Source organism: Helianthus annuus, chromosome 3 (genome assembly GCF_002127325.2).
Source record: "Helianthus annuus cultivar XRQ/B chromosome 3, HanXRQr2.0-SUNRISE, whole genome shotgun sequence".
Lineage (NCBI taxonomy): Eukaryota > Viridiplantae > Streptophyta > Magnoliopsida > Asterales > Asteraceae > Helianthus > Helianthus annuus.
In genome coordinates, this window is record NC_035435.2 from 161263672 (window position 1) to 161283544 (window position 19873).

At 37.0% G+C, this 19873-nt stretch overlaps 2 protein-coding genes across 2 annotated transcripts; one reads left to right on the plus strand and one right to left on the minus strand.

Annotated features, from left to right (window-relative positions):
* The first annotated feature begins 3868 nt into the window (after positions 1–3868).
* Positions 3869–9451, plus strand: LOC110930246 (long chain acyl-CoA synthetase 4). Its single transcript, XM_022173523.2, has 18 exons — positions 3869–4253; positions 5172–5235; positions 5336–5425; positions 5613–5669; positions 5748–5796; positions 5908–5984; positions 6087–6126; positions 6204–6298; positions 6403–6570; positions 6657–6767; positions 6845–6932; positions 7069–7135; positions 7229–7304; positions 7390–7507; positions 7596–7844; positions 8541–8863; positions 8954–9073; positions 9180–9451. Exons 1-18 carry the CDS (start codon positions 4102–4104, stop codon positions 9219–9221), a joined length of 1986 nt encoding a protein of 661 aa, XP_022029215.1. The 5' UTR covers positions 3869–4101; the 3' UTR covers positions 9222–9451.
* A 1078-nt stretch (positions 9452–10529) lies between these two features.
* Positions 10530–14741, minus strand: LOC110930247 (endoglucanase 6). The gene is made up of 9 exons (XM_022173524.2): positions 14376–14741; positions 14049–14261; positions 13620–13820; positions 12442–12531; positions 12289–12324; positions 11878–12162; positions 11441–11789; positions 11285–11356; positions 10530–11139 (listed from the first exon to the last, which is right to left on the minus strand). Exons 1-9 carry the CDS (start codon positions 14589–14591, stop codon positions 10850–10852), a joined length of 1752 nt encoding a protein of 583 aa, XP_022029216.1. The 5' UTR covers positions 14592–14741; the 3' UTR covers positions 10530–10849.
* Between the last annotated feature and the right edge of the window lie 5132 nt (positions 14742–19873).

Sequence of the window (19873 nt, forward strand, 5' to 3'; positions counted from 1 at the left end):
AATTAAGTGCATCCATGAGTACACAAAATAGATTAAAACAAATGTTTTAAGATAAAGAAACACGAAATCAATAAACTGGTTTCAATGGGTGAAAGTTGAATATAATAGATTCAAACAAATGTTTTAAGATAAAGAAACACGAAATCAATAAACAAATCTGAACAAGATAAGGAAAATACGGAAGCAACAAATAATGAAATAATATTTTTTTTTTCAAAGTCGTATGTTTTATCATCGTTGGGATTTATTTACAGAAATAAAATATTTTAAATCAAACTATTTCCTACATTGTTGTTCTAAACCTATACATAATTTTATCTGTTTGCCACTTCCATAAAAAAAAAAATAGAGTAAATTCTCGTCCTTTATGTTTAAATTAATACACGATGTTCTTTTGTTGTTTGTTTGGCCACTTCCTCCACCCCCCCCCCCCCCCCCCCAATAAGGTCGAACAGAGTGTAGAGCGAAACACCTTTGGGTTAAGCTCAAGCCTCCAATACTGCAATCGCGAGATGGTGTTTCAATCAGATACCGTGAGATTTTCCTCCTTCCTTCCCACTAGGAGTATTCATCGAATCGAATATCAAATTTTCGGATTTCTCGAATCGAATTTTTCGAATGATATATCTTTTTTGCTTGATATCGTATTTGAATTAAAATCCCAACTCGAATTCGATTCGATTTAAATTCAGTTAAAATATGTAATAAATTCATTTGAGTTATGCGCTTTGTAATATGTTTAGTAATGAGCTATTTTGATAGTTAGAGTAAATTTATAGATTAATTAATACTATAGCCTGATAAAGTTATAAATGTATTATATATAAAAATAATAAATAAGTATGTATAATTTTAATTCGAATTTGGAATCGAATTTAGTTTAAAATTATAAATTTGTATTTGATTTACATGACTCGAATTGAATTGAATCAAATTCGATTTTAAATTTTTGACAATCGAAACGAGTTCTTGATAATCGAATGTCGAATTTTTTGAATTCGAAACGAATTCTAAACACCCTTACCTCCCACTCCTCACACACTCTTCTCAACCTTATGGGGGGGGGGGGGTCATGGCACAAGCCGAGGGATTTCGGGTACCCTTGTCCGTTCGACAACACCGACGGAGGTCATGTGCGTACGTGGCAAGGGTAGTGGAAGCCAAAGATGTGTGGATGAATTTAATGGTTTCAACGGTCGTTTTGACCGTTTGAATATAAAAAAAATCAATTAAATATAACTAATTTAAACCATCTCGCCTAACAATTCATCATCTCTACCAGTTAACCACTTTATTTTACTATCTCCATTTTTTAAATGAATTTCACCACATTTGATCATCACGGGGGTGGTTATCTGTTTCCGATTGAATCAACAGAACCATCAAACCATCGTGATCAACATATCGTCGTGTAAAACCTCCACCTTCAAACCTTCGATGATTATCCCATCGTCGTGTAAACCCTCAACCTTCAAACCCACCACCTCCAGTTTTTTAAGTCTACGGTCCACAACCTCCTAATGATTTGACTATGGAAGAGTGAACTGGGTATATGATTATACCTTTAGTCAACTATAGTTAGTAGGGATAAGAATTGTGAGGGGTCTCATCCTCCAACGGGAAACACTCCTATACTAACAAACCCAAAATCGACACAAGAAGTCCCAACTTGGGCCGAAGGCTACGAAACTAATCCCGAGTCAGAATACATACCAAGTCATCCGGAAGCTTTGGCTATCGATGTCGCCACAAGAGGTTGGACATACGTGATAGTGATCGTGACGGCTCGTCGCCCGATTCAATCTTTGGTTATTAGTTTATGTAATTGTGTGTTTTAATGTTTAGTTATGTGTGTAATATTTTGTATTTTTATTTTAGGCGTATATTAATTTATTTGTGTGTTAAATGTTTAATTTTTTATTTACGTCTTAATTTTATCTTTTATCATTTACTAATTTTAATTTTAACAATGTGTTTGAAAACTTAATTTATTTTTAAATCAAAATAAATAAAATGGTAATTTAGGGTATTGGTATCACAAAATTTGATGGTTTAGGACAATTGATGGAGTGAGTGATGTAGCACTGTAGGATTGATGAGGGTCAGGGTAGTTAAGGGTTGTGTGCCACCCTAGTTAAGGTTCTACTTCTTGACCATTCGTGACCTTCTTCACCTCAATCCAAGCATTTGTTCTGCGTGAACCTCCTTCTCAAGCTGGGGAGCGGCAAGGACTCCGTCCACCCTAAGTCCATAAGATATGGTTAAAGGTAGAGTTAGCTTTGTTTGTAATCTCGTTTTGGGAGGTATGGATTTTTTTTGATGAATTCCATCTATCCAAAAAAAAAGATATCATGGTAACAAAAAAAAAAAAAAAAACTTTTGATTGTTTAATCATAATGTAGTTTATGTGAATTGCATGGTCCGTTTCTTTTGGATATATGTTTCATCTAACAGATTAATAAGATATAACCAAATTCAAGCTGTTTGTATCTAATGAAATGCGTTTAAATATCAAGTTTTTTATCTTCTACGTATATTATATTTTGACTAAGCTTCTTTCATAACACGCTATGCTTGTTTCTTTTGTTGATATAAAAGAATTATGAGAAATGCAATAGCAAAGAAAAAAAAGTTAATGACTAATTGATGCTTCTATATATTTCTTACACTACTTCATACAAATACGTAAGTTACAATCACAGCTATTAGTTATAAACATTACTAACTTGTTATTCAAAATACTATATCTAGATCTTCTAGAACATAAAATAAAATTTGAACATGATTGTTCACACAAACGGCATGTAACAATAAAAGGCGACTATGATGTCACACTACATCGAGTTAGGTTAGATATGTAGGGGATTTGAAGACGTAAATATTCAATACACGATCAATTTTAAGTAGAAACATGCAAAAAAATGTATCTTACTTAAGTTACAAGCGTAAATATTATAAATAGGATTATTTATAATCATAAATGTATCTTTATCTCTCATTCACTTATCAAGTTATATTTGAGTGCACTACATATATAGGTGTAAGGTGTTACAAGGTTGTCATAGCTTTTTACTTTGTTTTTTATATTCAAGTGACAGTTTCTCTACATTTAATAAAGTAATACTACATTTACATCAATGAGCTAATTATACATTACAAATACGATATAAAAACTTAAAAACCATAATTGTTCATGACTTATCAATATTTTTTACAAGGAAAAATCTACAAAATAGTAACAAAGTTTTATTCAAAGTATTTTTGAAATCACTCAACCTTTATTTGGTGTCCCAGTCATATATAACTTTTTTATAAATGTTTATTTTTTTTATAAAAGCAAGCGAGTCCAACAACACATAAGAAAATTAATTACTACTAAACAATATTGTTTTCAATTAACTTAAAATCAAACATGTAACAATGAACATTTTTTTCACCAAACAATATTAAAGGTTGATAATCGTCTAGTTGAGTTTTGAAAATAGATTATGCGTTTTGAATAATAAGAATCAGATAATTTACTGTAACAAAACGTTGAAAAAAATAAACAAGTGAAAATACTTTTCTAAACGCAAATAATCAATTTTTGGAAAACTGCGTTTTGTTGCAGCAGGGGGGGGGGCTGCTTTTGGAAAACTGAGTTTTGTAATTTTCTAAAAACAAATAATCAATTTTTTAATTTTTTTACCCAAACACTCAAAACTGATTATTTACGATTTCAAAACTCAATAATCTAAAAATATCTTTCAAAACTCAACCCCAAACACTCTCTAACTCAAATTAAAAGAAATCACTGATTAGTGTTGGATTACATTATCTTGTATCCATTCAGCTAAACTTAAAATTCAAACCAAACTCAATAATTTTCAAAGGTAAAAGTACAAAAAAAATAATAAATAAATTAAAAAAAAAAACAAGAGGCTTATATAATTCTGCTTCAAGTCAAAGGGTTAGGCCAGCGCTACACGCTTCGATCGGAATCTGTCCACCTTCCTCACTCCTCCGCCACCTACTCCACCACCTCCGATAACTCTACACACACATATATATACATACATATACATACATACATACAACCTTCAACTTTCAGCTATCTCGAGAATGTCGTCGAAGAAGTTCATAGTAGAAGTTGAGCCAGCAATTGAAGCCACAGATGGCAAACCATCCATGGGACCAGTTTACCGCAGTGTCTTCGCTAAGGACGGTTTTCCGCCTCCGATCGACGGTCTAGATTCCTGCTGGGACGTTTTCCGGTTAGATCTGTAACTTGTTCAGTTGTGTTTTCATAATGATAGTAGATTCAAGTGGTGTTGTGATTTGGATTTGGAATCTGAGTTTAGTTAGGTTGAATTTGAGCATATTTGTTTATTGTGTGGTTGATTTTGTGTAGTTAGGGTTAGTTGACCTAAATTGCATGTTGTTTGGTTTTAATTATTAGTGTGGAATGTTGTGTTTGACTACTGTTGTGTTTTTATTGATTTGGCTTTTGTTATTGGATGATTTAAAGGTAGATCATTAAAGTCAAAAGGTTTATTTAGAGTGCCACTAATCTCTATGTTAAACCTTGTTTGTTATGTAACTCTATGGATAAACTCTTCTTATTATTATGAAAACTTGAATTGTATTCTTGTAAAGATGTGATTTCACATACAAAAACGATAGATATGAGATTCCGCAGGAACGATTATAGGATTTGTAATCTTAGATGCTTGGTTAGACTTGGCTGGGAGTTTGATTGTTTGAGAATCTTTGGTTAGGAAGATAGAACGTGTTCAATTGGTTAGACTGAAGGGTATGGGGGCCGGCTGAGGCCCGGCTAGGATCGGCGCCGGTCCCCCACACCGCCCCCCATAGGGTCGGCTCGGCAACATCGGCTCCCCACAGCCGGATGTGCCGTGCCTCTCTCCTCTCTCCTAACACACACATCTATACATACATACATATATATATATATAAAGGGGCGCATCCCCCACCCCCTAGGTCCATCCCCTCCAAGCCGAGCCTACGTGGCGGCCCATCCCCTTGGGGATGAGGCTCTCCATACCCTTTAGCCTTACTGCACAAAGAGAATCTAAAACATAGTGACAACGTCTATAAGGATCTGATTTTATTTTTTGAGTGTTGGAATTCTTGGTTTTTTATGAAGTTTTCTTTTTGTGGTTATGTTACAGCTTGTCGGTGGAGAAATACCCCGATAATCGAATGCTTGGTACTCGTGAACTTGTGAATGGAAAGGTATATTGGTGCTTGTGATGGATCATACTGAACTCCTTAAGTAATTCCTGTGTTTGACTATTTGTTGACAATATTTATATGCATTTTGTTGGGTCTACAGCATGGACCGTATGTATGGTTGACTTACAAGCAAGTGTATGACAAGGTGATACAGGTTGGAAATGCTATCCGTGCATGTGGTGTCGAGCCGGTGAGTGACCTTTTGATGATAGTTATAAGACGTTTTCTCTTTAGCTTTGCCTATCTTTTCATGTGTAATTAAAACATTCTTCATGACCATTGGCTCTATCTTATTGCTAGTGTTTCGAAAATTATATAATTTAATTTAATTTTAATAAACATGGATTCATTGTTACAAAATTTGATTGATGATGTAGGGAGGACGGTGTGGGATCTATGGTGCCAATTGTGCGGAATGGGTTATGAGCATGGAGGTACTCTAGTGTTCCTTTTGTTTCTTTTTGGTTGCTTCTTGATCTCGATTGGATTTTAATACTTCTATTTTAATGCAGGCGTGCAATGCTCATGGATTGTACTGTGTGCCTTTATACGATACCTTAGGTAAGTAGGCAATGCTATTTCTTGATTCAGTTTTAAAGATGTGTAATTCCTTATGCTTCTGTGTTACCTATAATATATATTTTAATTATACCATGTTCTTTTTACATATAGGTGCTGGTGCAGTAGAATTCATTATTTGCCATGCTGAGGTTACAATTGCTTTCGTAGAAGAGAAAAAGATTCCTGAGGTATTTCGTCATTGTTTGTATTATTTTATTTCATAAAAAAAGCTATTTATAAGTTCTTTCAAAGTTTGCAGTTGGATTAACTATGTTTTGTTGGTTATACAGCTCTTAAAAACATTTCCCGCAGCTGGCGAACATCTAAAAAGTAAGCTACTCATAATGTTTAATTTCTTAAAACATTTATATTCATTTTAAAGAAACTAAATGCATACATCTTTTTAGCAATTGTGAGCTTTGGGAAAGTTACTCCTGAACAAAAAGAACAAGTCGGAAATTTTGGCGTGGTAATACATTCATGGGAGGAATTTTTGTCGTTGGTACGCTCTTTTACTACTACTACTATTATTATTCTTATTATCAATTATTATATTTATTAATACGAATTTACAAATTAATTTTGGTGCCTTATATCTACTTGCAGGGTGATGATAAAAACTTTGACCTACCATTGAAGAAAAAAAGTGACATATGTACAATAATGTACACTAGTGGAACAACCGGCGATCCAAAAGGTGTTTTGATTTCCAATAACAGCATTGTAACACTTATAGCTGGTGTACGCCGTCTGTTAGGAAGTGCAAATGAATCGGTAAGGTCCCACCCGCTAATAAAAAAAGTGGAAAAAGTTCACTAGTTTCATGCTTTTTTTCATACACGTGAATTAATATTTTGCAGTTGGATGCTAACGATGTCTATCTCTCGTTTCTACCACTGGCTCATATATTTGATCGTGTGATTGAAGAATGTTTTATCAATCACGGGGCCTCTATTGGATTTTGGCGTGGGGTAAGCCGATTGGTTACTAAGTTTTTATTAGTTATTTACACAAAATGACGATTCTTTTGAATTATTATTACTTGCAGGATGTTAAATTGCTGATTGAAGACATAGGGGAGCTAAAGCCTACTATTTTCTGTGCTGTTCCTCGAGTCTTGGATAGAATTTATTCAGGTATTTTTCTGTTATTTATTTATCGACTTTCTTATAAGTTATTTATTTATCCTCGAGTCTTGGATAGAATTTATAAGTTATAAGTTATAAACTTTTCGTTAATATCTTTTGCTGCTAACAACTGTCGCTGTGTTAGGTTTACAACAAAAAATTGCTGCTGGTGGTTTTCTCAAACGTAACTTATTTAATCTAGCGTATAATTAGTAAGTTACATAACTTATTTGATTTAGCGTAACTTACATATATGTTTTTCTCTTTCAAGTTCTAAATTTTGTTGATTTGGATAACTTGTACAGCAAGTTACATAATATGAAGAGTGGGCATAAACATTCTGAGGCATCTCCACTAAGTGACAAAATTGTTTTTAGTAAGGTGAGTGTATCAACTTAAAGTAGCTTCCATTCTCTAAACATAATAACAATGGTTGCTTGATATTTGTTTAACGTAATCTGAGCAGGTTAAACAGGGGCTCGGAGGTAACGTACGAATTATTCTATCCGGAGCAGCTCCGTTAGCTCCACATGTGGAAGCTTACCTGAAAGTGGTGGCATGTTCTCACGTTCTCCAAGGATACGGTATCATTTCACTCTTATCATTTGATCAAAATGTTTGGTCTATAGTTAAGTAATATTTAAATATTAACTATGTTATTACAATATATAGGGCTGACGGAAACTTGTGCTGGAACGTTTGTCTCGCTGCCAAACGAAATGGATATGTTGGGTACTGTGGGTCCACCAGTACCAAATTTGGACGCCCGTTTGGAGTCTGTTTTCGAGATGAATTATGATGCCCTGAATCCAAACAAACCACAGGGAGAAATATGTATTAGAGGTGATGTTCTGTTTTCAGGATACTACAAGCGCGAGGACCTTACAAAGGAAGTGTTAGTCGATGGCTGGTTCCATACAGGTCTGCCTTTAAAGAAATTAGCCGTTATTATTATAATTATTTGTAGGGGTGAGCAGAAAACCGAAAAAACCGAATTTCAACCTAAAAAATCATTTTTTTAAATGTTTTTTTATATATCGATTTAGGAATTATTATTAATTTTATTCTTGAATATTTGTTATAAAAATATAACTTATTTATTTTTGAAATGATTTACCCATTGCCTACAACAAATAACAAAGATTAACGTAAAAAGTAAAGAGTTAAATGCCATTTTAGTCCCTGTGGTTTGGGCCATTTTGCCAGTTTAGTCCAAAGGTTTCATTTTTCGCATTTGGGTTCAATAATAAAGATTAACGTAAAAAGAAAATGTTTTAATAAAAATTTTGGTGAGACATAAAAATAGATTAGAAAGTTAAGTTTATGTGAACAATATTAATTAAAAAGGTTAATATAATAACTTAAATGTAAACATCTAAGAAAGATTCTTAAATCTTGGTCTATACATTTTATTTTTGAATCTCACGTAATTTTGTTCAAAAAACTGAACCGAACCGTTGTCAAAACCGTAAAAGCCGAAACCAAACGATTTTAAAAACCGAAAACCGAACATTTCAGTTACGGTTTCGGTTTCGAGTTTACCCAAGAACCAAACCGTGCACACCCCTAATTTTTTGTACTTAGTTAAATTCTTATTGTTTATGTAATTTGTTGCAGGGGATATTGGTGAGTGGCAACCTGATGGAAGCATGAAAATTATTGACCGGAAGAAAAACATTTTCAAGCTTTCTCAAGGAGAATATGTGGCGGTTGAAAATCTGGAAAATGTTTATGGACTTGTTTCCGACATTGACGCGGTATGGATATATGGGAACAGCTTCGAGTCTTGTCTTGTTGCTGTTGCGAACCCAAATAAGCAAGCGGTTGAACGATATGCTGAAACGCATAATATTTCTGGGGATTTTGAATCCTTATGCGAGAATCCTAAGATTAAAGAGTACATACTGGGAGAGCTCACCAGAATCGGAAAAGAGAAAAAGGTTTTTATTATTATTAATTTGTAAAATTTTTATGTGCTTCTCTATCTTTTTCAAAGTCTCTTTAACTGTATCCGTCAAACCGTCTTGCAGTTGAAAGGTTTTGAATTTGTGAAAGCGGTCCACCTTGACCCTGTTCCTTTTGACATGGAACGCGACCTTTTGACCCCAACATTCAAGAAGAAAAGGCCCCAAATGCTCAAATATTACAAGGTATGTATATAAAATATGTTTTTTGTTTTCATTTTTACTAGAATGGCATTTTCTTTATATGATATTGTTCTCTTGGATGTAAATTTCGTGTTTTTTCTTTTTGCAGGATGTGATCGATAACATGTACAAGACGATTAACAAAAAGTGAATCACTGCATGAAGATGGTGACTTCTCTGCTTGATTGAAGTTTTTCTATCACCTTTAGCGACTCTGAATTTGTTTTGAATTCTAAGTTTTATAATTATGCTACTGTACAGTTGTGTTATGTCTCAAGATAATTTATGCACCACAATGTAGTCTCATACTTTTACACCTATATATTATTGTTCATTTGATTTGAAAATCTTGCAATAAATACTATAAAACTTCGTAAGTTATTATTGAAGTTATTTTTTTTTTAAAGTGTCGGGGGTTAAAAAAAGTGTCTGGGTGGGAGATAGACAAGACAGAATTTTTAGTGTGTAATTTATATCTTGGCTTCCAGGGATGGCAAGAAAGGGCGAACCCGGTGGAAATTCTAGAAACATCCGAGACTAGTAATGAAACGGGTATTTTTTTTGAACGGCTAATTTCTTTTAATTCTCTGTTGTCTTTGGGACTTGAACCCAAGACCTTTCCCTTCCCAATCTAGGTGTTTTTAAAGGCTTTGTCTTTGCCAATGAACCACCACCCCCCTTGGTAATGAAATGGGTATTTAAGTATTGGATTGACAAGAAAATGCTGTGGGTTCGGGTATGGGTATGCCGATCTGATATACTTGAAAGCTTAGTATGCCGATACCTGTTCACACTCGTCGAAAATGGAGTGGGGTGTGGTGTGGAATTCAATTATACAGTGGGGGGGGGGGTATAGGACTAGGATTACCAATACGGCAATGCTCGTCGCAAACTTGAATTGTTGCCATGCTCCTTAGACTTCCCTAAAAGAAAAGGAAGTAAAGCAAAAGAAAATACTTGAGACTCGTTGCCATCCTTAGACTTTCCTAAAAGAAAAGGAAGTAAAGCAAAAGAAAATACTTTGAAACTTCAAATTATATTTATTCCCATTTTAAATCTATCTAAACTTCTTGGCGCCAATTTGAATTGTTTATCAAAATATAAGTAGAAAAAAAAAATGTCAAAAGCATGAGAGTAAATGTGCCATTTGCCACAACTTTTGAAGACGACCATTACCAAGTGAACTAAAAGGCTTAAAAACGACCATAACTTTAAAAAACAGTATTAAGGCCCTATAGCCAAGTCAATGAAAAGTCTTGAAGAACTTGAATACGAGGCAAAAGTGGGCATGTTTTAGTTTGAAATTGCTCATTTCATGTTGTTTTTTTCTAAAGTAAATGACATGTTATTTGGAATGGACAATGACACATATTATGTTTTGAACAATACATGAAAATGAAACCCAACAAATATGGCAGCACAGAGAAACTATCTCATCAGTTCAAGAAACAAAAACACGTCGAAAAAAAACACGAATGTGTTGCACAATCTGCATTCATATTGGAACTTAAAGTGTTTTGCCACATTTACACCAAAACACACACACCAATAACAAGTGAAACTAACTTCAAAAGGCTAATTTGAAGTGAAAAACAACACTAATCTAAAGAAAGAGGAGGAGAGCTCTTCTTTTCAACCCTCTCTTCACTACTTTCACCCTCCATTCTTACACACCTTTAAAAACATTAAACAACCCAAAAATCACAACTAAAAACACCACACCCCAAGAAAACTTTACTTCAGTTGCACTCGTCTTTTGATCGCGTTCTTGATCTTGACTTATGCCAATGTGTAATTTGAGACTGAGACTTCTGCCGGTGAAGCGGTATGGATGTACACAAACTCAATGCTTTTGCCAGCTTCCAATGAACTAACCCATGTTGGGAACCCGTATGAGCCGCTTGGGCTCTTGGTTAGACCCCATAGAGGACCGTAGAGTTTCGAGACTGATAAGTTAAGGTTCTTGATCGTCTTTCCTGAGTTGTTGGTCACTATAGCGGAGTATCTATAGTATGTTTTCCCGTTTGCTACCCATGAAGTTGTTGTCTTTTGTTCAATTGCAACGGGAGCTAAACAAAGTAACAATGTTCAAAGATTAGAATTTATCTTATTTCATGATATAATCATATTATAGGAAATTTATAGTAAAATGGCAGGTAAACGGGCAACTAGCTGCGCCACAACCCCCCTTTTGAATAGAGTTTCTTTAAGTACCTGCAAATGGAGTTTCTTTAACTGAATTAGGCTGCGGTTGAACAGCAGTAGGCTTAGCAACAGGAATTTCAACTGCAAACAATATCAAACACGTTTAAATATTTAATCGAAAGAAACCTAAACAATAACATCTAACGAACACAAACTGAAACATACCTGGAAGCAGTTGGTTGTAACCGCCATGACCACCATGTAACCGAGCCAAAATACCAAGAAGTGGGGCGTTGTTATAAGTAGCAGGCTCGGTCTGCTCATAGTTGTCTCTATGGTCAGCAAAATTGTCATAAGCATCAGGCCCACCAACAATAGCACCGGTCAAAACATTCGGGTCACTCGCTTTTCTACTAAACCATGTTGCATAACCTCCTCTGCAGCTAACAAATGACGGGTCAACCTTAACCGAAACAATAGATGAACCTCTATGGTGAACTTGTCGCGGGTAGTTGTTTCCATATCCAACCATGTAACTTGTCGCCCTTGGATTATCTCCAAGAATGTAATCAACCTAAAAAAGACAAACAAGTTTTAGTCACATTTCAATGTTTATGACTTAAAAGAAATATAAGTAATAAATAATAGGCGGTTTTATTTACTTGTGACTTGGCGAATGCGAGTAGCTCTGACGGCGCAACACTGCCCGAAGAACAATGCAGGTTTCTTCGGGCAGATGTTAAGTAATCCGAGTAGACGGTGAGTAGGAACGACGCACTTGTGACAAATTGCAAGTTGTTCCATCTTTGCTTGTAAATTAGGCCACCAGGAGTTTTTTGAACATTTTGACTACTCTTTCCAAGACATGAACACATGAAAAATTCGGCTTTTTCTTGGTACTTCCCAAATACTGAAGCATGATTCTTGGCTTTTCCTCCCATTAAAAACTATAAATAAAATCAACCAAAAAAATTATTAACGTCCCAACCAAACTCAGTCATGGCCCACCCGGTCCCACCGAGGGCGTCACCGTTTTTGCCAAGATAATCCAAGTAGTAATCATTGTTTGTTGCCTTGTACATCCAAGCAGCTGCCCATAGCAATTCATCCTGCCCATTTCAAAAAAAAAAAAAAAAAAAAAAAAAAAAAAGAGGGGTAAATATGTAATTTTAACAAACATATGTAAGACTTAAAATTGTGGTTGGGGAGAGATTGTGATCACGTACAGCATAGCCACTGACAGATCGGTAGTACTTTTGGGCCACGGTGATGCTACTGTCATATTTGCCCCTGTACTTGTCGGCAAAATCGAATAGCTGTAGATAAAAAGAGTTGTAATTAGTGACTCGTGGCAGGGGTAAAACAGGAATTAAATGTGGTGACTGGTACAATGGGGTGTGATACTACTGTAGTAGTACTACCACCGACAATACTAAATAAAATTAGATTCTTGATGGGTTCACATCTACCACCGACCACAGTACCTAATAACTTTTGGAGTTGATTAACACAAACACAAAATAAACATACTCGGTTTGAGTTACCGATGATCGGTTTTTAAGACAGGATCAAACCGAATCAAACCAAACCAAACCAAACAATTGGAGTTGACAGCAAATTATGGAGGTTAAAACACCATTTTAAAGAATGTTCTAAAAATTATATTATTATTATTATAATTATTATTATTGTTGTTGTTATTGTTGTTGTTGTTATTATTTATTTATTTGTTACTAACATAGGTCTTGGGTTTGATTCTCGTAAGAGGATTTTTCTAATATTTTATTTGGTTTTTTTTTAATTGATGTATAAACATTATTGTCTAGTAGAGATGTATATAATCGAGTGATTTTGTTAATAACATGATAATACTCTGCTGATCCGTTAGTGATCGAAAGTTAAAAGTAACATGTTATTGAACGTGGTTAACTTGTCCAAATTAACATCATTGTACATGACAAAAGTAATACCTTTTGTCAGAACATTAATAGTTAGATTCAGTAAAGTGATTCAGATAATATGCATGCTGTGCATTAAAAGTTGTATGGCACTCTGAATTTAGAAATTGTGGCTCTGGAAAAAGGAGTAAAGAGAAAAAGAGTTGGAACATTGACCATCCTATGAAAAAGGTAACTGCTACCTAGGACCTAGGTAACTTAGCTAGGTATGCTAAGTTAAACCGCCAACAACCTGCCAGACAATAAAGTTGATACTGTAACTGCTTTCACACCAACCGTTTTTGCTAACATACACCTATCTTTTACTATCTTACGCCTTGCTCATAGTGTGAGTGTGTGTGTGTTTTTTTAATTGCAACCTTGCACAACTATGCACAAAAATAATCAACTTTTAGTAGTGATAATAATAGACTAAAAACGGAATGATGAAAGAGGCTAAAACTGACCTGATAAGCATGGTTGAGAAGCTGTCGCGAGTAAGCGGGGTTAGAGCGATGGAAGACGATGGAGGCAGCGGCCATAGCGGCGGCAGTTTCTCCAGCAAGATCCGAACCGGGGTTATTTTGGTCAACTCTATAAGCATATCGAGAAGTTGTCATCTCCTCGGGCCTTTGCCAACAATAGTGATCAGTGTTACCATCACCCACCTATAGTAAAACGTTAATTAAATATTTAAATCAGTAAAAACGTTACCTATGTGGTTATGTCACCATCAATACATTTAAAGTAATCATTACTACAAGTCCGTTAAATTCGGTTTTAAAACATGGGTCCTTTTAAACAGGACCCACACAATAAAACCTTGAATTAACATCACGTCGTTATCAAATGTCGCTTTTTATGTTTTATTTAGCATCTAATACTCGTTTTTTTACCTCCCCGTAAAGAACATGAGGTTGCGGGTGAGCTTTCATGAGATAATCAGTACCCCATTTAACCGCATCCATGGCGTGGCCAAGCTCGCCACTCGCACCCATTTGGTTCCCGTATTCGATGATGCTCCACGACATCATCGTTACCGTAAACGCCATCGGAAGCCCAAACTTCACATTGTCCCCTGCATCATAGTACCCTCCCACCAAATCCACCTTCAAAATTTCAAAAACCAAATCAATTAATAACAATACCCCATTAATAATTTCAACATCCAATTATCCAATTATATATATGTAATATTGATAATTAATTAATTAATTAATTACCCCATTAATTTTTCCATCATGGAGCCCCGAATTTCCTCTCCATGTAACTCTCTGATTACCCGGAAGATAACCGGATCGTTGAGCTTCGAAGAACAGAAGGCTTTTGCTTAAAGCGGCAGCGTAATCGTGCCCGCCTGCGTAATCGTGCCCGCCTGCTAATGCTAATGGTGCAACTCCCATAAGTAAAAACAGACCAATTGCCATTAATTTCCCCATTGTAAAAGAACCGGTTTCTATTCGGTTTGGTTTTTCGCTACCCGACACGAAACGGGTTGGTTCAAACGGCAATGCCGGTGTAGTTTAGCAAGTGTCAGAGAGAGAAAGTGAAGAGAGAGATGAGAGTTGGGGAAGAAGGTGGAGGGAAGGGTTAGTATATATGGAGGAGAAGAAAGTGAATGTGTCTTAAAGTAGAGATTAATAAACGCATTTTCTTGAATTAATATTATTATTTAATAAAAATAATAATAGACATTTGACATAATTATTGGAAACAAGTTTGAAGAATGAAGGGCTTTTTGTGAGTAAAAGAAGTATGAACAAGTGAACATAGGAGAAGCAAGACATGTGACTTTGTTCATTTGTTGGGTTTCATTTACTCAGAAAAATCGGTGGTTTTTTAAATTAGTTTTTTTTTAAGTTTTGACACATGGATACATGTATTGCTAAATACACATCAACAAGGTTAAAATGACACATAAGTTGCATAAAAAACACTAAAATGTTTGAACTATACACACATAAGTTGCATAAAATCATTAAAATGTTTGAACTATACAATAGAATTGGGATATATAGTTACAAGTTCTGATAATATATGACAAATACTCGGTATACAACTATAATTGAATTAAAAACAACCACCTAATGATAGATACATAAACAATACTTCACATCTATCTCATTTGCTACCAACTCTAACTTTAAGAAATTTACATTGGAAAGTTACATCTTTCACTATTTTACATAAAGTATTATATAGTTATGTGGTTTGTTACATTGGAAAGTTACATCTTTCACTATATATGTATACATAAAGTATTATATAGTTATGTTCCAAAGTCAGCTCCAGATTTTTTGATCGATTCTTTATCCAAAGGAAACTCTTAGTTTTGATCTCTTCGACAATGTTGTTTACTGACTTGTCTTTCCCCCTAAACATTAGCTCATTTCTCATGTTCCATATACTCCAAACTGTCACCAAGCAAACCGCATGAAATGCCTTTCTTCTTTCCTTTGAGCCGTCTAGTTGCTTGTAAGAATCAAGGATGTCCCTAAGGCTAAAAGCCAAGATGGGATGTGTTTTACACCACTGAAACAAAGCCTGCCAAACTATTTGAGCGTAGCCGCACGAGACCAAAAGGTGGTCACTGGTTTCCGGATATTCTCGGCATATAATACATTCCGTGGACTGTACCGTAACGCCCCGTCTTTCAAGAGCATCCCTCGTCGGTAGTCTTTCCTTTTCGGCTCGCCAAGCAACAATACCGACCTTTTTTGGAACCCAGTTGTTCCACTCCACTACGTATGCATTCGGATCCCGATTATGACATTGAATAACACGCTTAATACTGGCGACAGAGAATCCGTTTGAAGGATCCAACATCCACCGCCACCTGTCGACGTTACCACTGACCGAGACACTTCCCAGCATGGAATTTAGGTGCTGAAGTTCACTGAATTCAGCGGCGTCCGACAGTTGACGTCTCCAGTTCCACACCCAAGAAACCCCAGAAACTCTAGTTTGCAGCCTATCCGCTACTGTGCACCTTTTCTCCTTTTCCAGCTGAAAAAGCAATGGGAAAACATATAGCAACGGCTGGGAACCGACCCAAGTATCTACCCAGAAAGCCACATCATTCCCCCCATGTACTACGCCGAATATAGTTTTTTCGATATCAACACCTTTATTTGACAATAGAGGTGCTATGTTAAAGATGTTTTTCCACGGCCCAGCTATCGAAAGCTTGGTGGGAATATAGTTCCAAGATCGGGAACTATAATGGATAGACCACACTACTTTCCTCCAAAGACAATCGGGTTCCGTCTTGAATCTCCACCACCACTTCGCAAGCATCGACAGGTTTGCATCTCGGAGAGACCCGAAACCCAAACCCCCGTACTTGACTGGCGCTACAACGTTATCCCATGCCATCCAACTCATTTTCGAGTCTTCTTCGGTCCCACCCCAAAAGAAAACTCTTCTGAGACTTTCAAGATGCTTCAAGACTTGACCCGGAGCTTTGTAAAGGGAGAAAAAATAGGTTGGTAGCGAACTCAACACTGCTTTTATTAAGGTGATTCTCCCGCCATAAGATAGTGTTTTGGCTTTCCAAATTGATAAACGTTTCTTAAATAATTCAACAATTGGTTTCCAGTTCCGTACTAAATTCATGTTTGCTCCCACATATAGCCCCAGATACTTGAATGGGAATGACCCAGCACTGCACTAAAGTATATTTGCCATGCCAGTTAACTCCGGATCCGATACTCCTATCCCGAAAAGCCTGCTTTTTGATAGGTTTACTTGCAGCCCAGAAATTAAATGAAAGCATCTTAAGAGACGGCGAAGATTTAAAGCATTTGCAGCAGACCACTCCCCTAGAAAAACCACATCGTCAGCGTATAACAGATGTGAGGGCATCATGCCCGAGTTGTTGCACCTAATGCCGTGAAACAGTCCTGTCTCCGACGCCTTTTTCATGACACCAGATAAGACTTCCATGGCCATTATGAATAGGAATGGAGATAGGGGGTCTCCCTGTCTAAGCCCGCGTGAACATTCGAACTCCATAGTGGGAGAGCCATTGACGAGAACGGACGCTCGGGCTAGGAGAGTGTAGCCATTATCCACTTGCGCCATTTTAACGGGAATCCCATCTGTTCCATAACCCTGTGCAAGAACGACCAGCTGAGGGAGTCGTAGGCTTTGTGTATGTCCACCTTGAAAATCATACCTTCTTTTTTCGAACTTTTCATCCATGCACAAATTTCATTCAGAATTAAAGGGCCATCTGTTATATTTCTACCGGATATAAATGCTGTTTGCTCCTCGGATATTAGCTTCCCAATAACTAGCTTTAGTCGATTCACGAGGACTTTTGAAATGACCTTGTTGATACAACCGATTAGGCTGATGGGGCGAAAATCGGACGGTCTATGTGGATCTTTAACCTTGGGAATTAGTGCGATGAACGACGATGTACAGCTTCTATTGATATACGGGTTATCATAGAATTCTTCAAATAATTTAACAAAATTATTTTGTAACCCGTTCCAGCATCTCTTTAGAAATTTAAAATTAAACCCATCCGGCCCCGGAGCCCGGTCACCATCACAATCCCAAACAGCGTTTTTTATTTCAACAAGTGAAAACGGACCAGTTAAGAGTTCACCATCTTCCGGCGATAGAACCGCAAGATTTGGACAGTTGAACAATGGTCGCGATTCCTTCGGTTCAGACAAAAGCTGAGCGAAAAAATCATAGAATTCCTGCTTAATGGCCACTGGGTTGGTAATCCAATCGTTTCCGATAAATACCCCGTTAATTCGATTAGAGCTGATATTAGCATTTACAATAGAGTGGAAAAAACTTGAGTTTTCGTCACCCTCGAGCGCCCACCTCGCCCGAGATTTTTGTCTCGTATCCGCTTGCTTCTGTTTTTCCACCTCCACAATGTATTGAATCAACTCTTATCTGTATTCTAATTCCGCCTGTAATAGAATTCGTTCTTCGGCCAATAATTCCAATTCTGCCACCTTTGCTTTTCGACTGTTGTACAGCCCGGGAGTTCTACTTTTTTCCATAGCCACCCATTCTTTGATTCTATTTTTTAGCCATCGAAGTTTTGTAGCAAGACCTAAATCCGCAGGTCCATCAAATGTAAACTGATGACATTTACTCATTACAAAGGCCAAGAACCCATTCATATCCAACCAAGAATTGTAGAACCTGAATGGTACATGACCGAAGTCGGATGGGGTAGTGGATAATAATAAGGGCCGATGATCCGAATGACGCCTGTCGAGTGCTGTAAGAGCTGCCCCTGGCCAATTTTCAAGAAAACCAATGCATACCAAAAAACGGTCAAGTTTACTCAGTTTCTTACCATTGTCCGACATATAAGTGAATTTCGCCCCGCCCATATCATATTCATGAAGAGCAGCCAAAAGAATGAAATCATTGAAGGCATCTGCATTTGCTGCCATGAACTCAGAGTTAAATCGCTCATCCGATTTCCTGACTTCGTTGAAATCGCCCATGAAGACCCATAGTCCTTGGCGTGAATTCCTTAGATTTAACAGTTCTAACCAAAAAACTTTTCTACACGACGCGTCGTTTGGGGCGTATACGTTTACCAAATTCAATGTTATTCCAGTAGGAATAAGAAAACCACATACACAAAGAAAGTACCTGTGTTTAATGACTTCTAATTCGGAGAAGACAGTTGGGTTCCACATCGAGACCAGGCCACCCGATCTACCAAACGAGTTCACCGCCGCCAATTGAAAAGGAGACCTGCCCCACATCTGATTGAAATGAAAACCATCCGAGTTGTCGAGCTTCGTTTCTTGAACACACAGAAAATGCACACCCTGACTAGTTTTTAACCCCCGAATCCATTCTAATTTCCGAGAATCCCGGACACCCCTAATATTAATGGAGAGAAAATTCATTGTAAATTAATGTTTCCACCTTCACCATGAATGATTTCCCTGATATCTTCCTCAAACCCGGTTAATTGAATTCCGACTAGCTCTCCAACTTTGACTGTATCCCCAATTTCTTCTTCAATCCGAGTATCGGGATACGGTTGGGGATCGGGGCAAGAAGAGGAGAGATGAGATACCCGAGTTGGTAGCGACTGCTGCATGAGCGGCGGACTATTGCTATCCGGAGCGGAGGTCTCCTGGCCATGGCCAAGTCTGTTCAGATCAATAGAACCATCAGCAGTATCGTCACTCCCTTGCCTTTGCCTAGTAGGGTTACCTTGGACTGAGCCCACCGATGGTGGGCTCCTCAGACTTCTAGTTCTCTTTCCACATTGAGCTTGTTTGTTAGGCCCAGGAGTATTATCAAGCCCAATAAAATCTTTAGTCCAATTTGGCTTAACATACTGGTGGGGTCCAAAACCACTACACGTGTCTACCGCCAACGTCTCTTCAGTATCTTCATAATTCCTTGGGCTCTTACCAGACTTTTCATGTACCCCATGCACGTAGTCACCTTGGTTTTTGCTACTCGAGATATGTGTCGTCTCCTCCCCTTCCCCATGTAGGTGAATCGTTGCTTCCATATTCCCATGCGACTGTTGCGTATCCACTTCCTGATTGGTTACCGCTGGCCCGACATATTCCGGTGACGGCTCGTTGTCATTCCGATCATCAACCTTCGGACCCCCTGATCTAATCTCTCCTTCTTCGGCATCATCCTCCATTTGATTTTCACCATCTTCATTATCGGAATAACCATCTGATTCTTCTGCGGCACTAGCATCGGC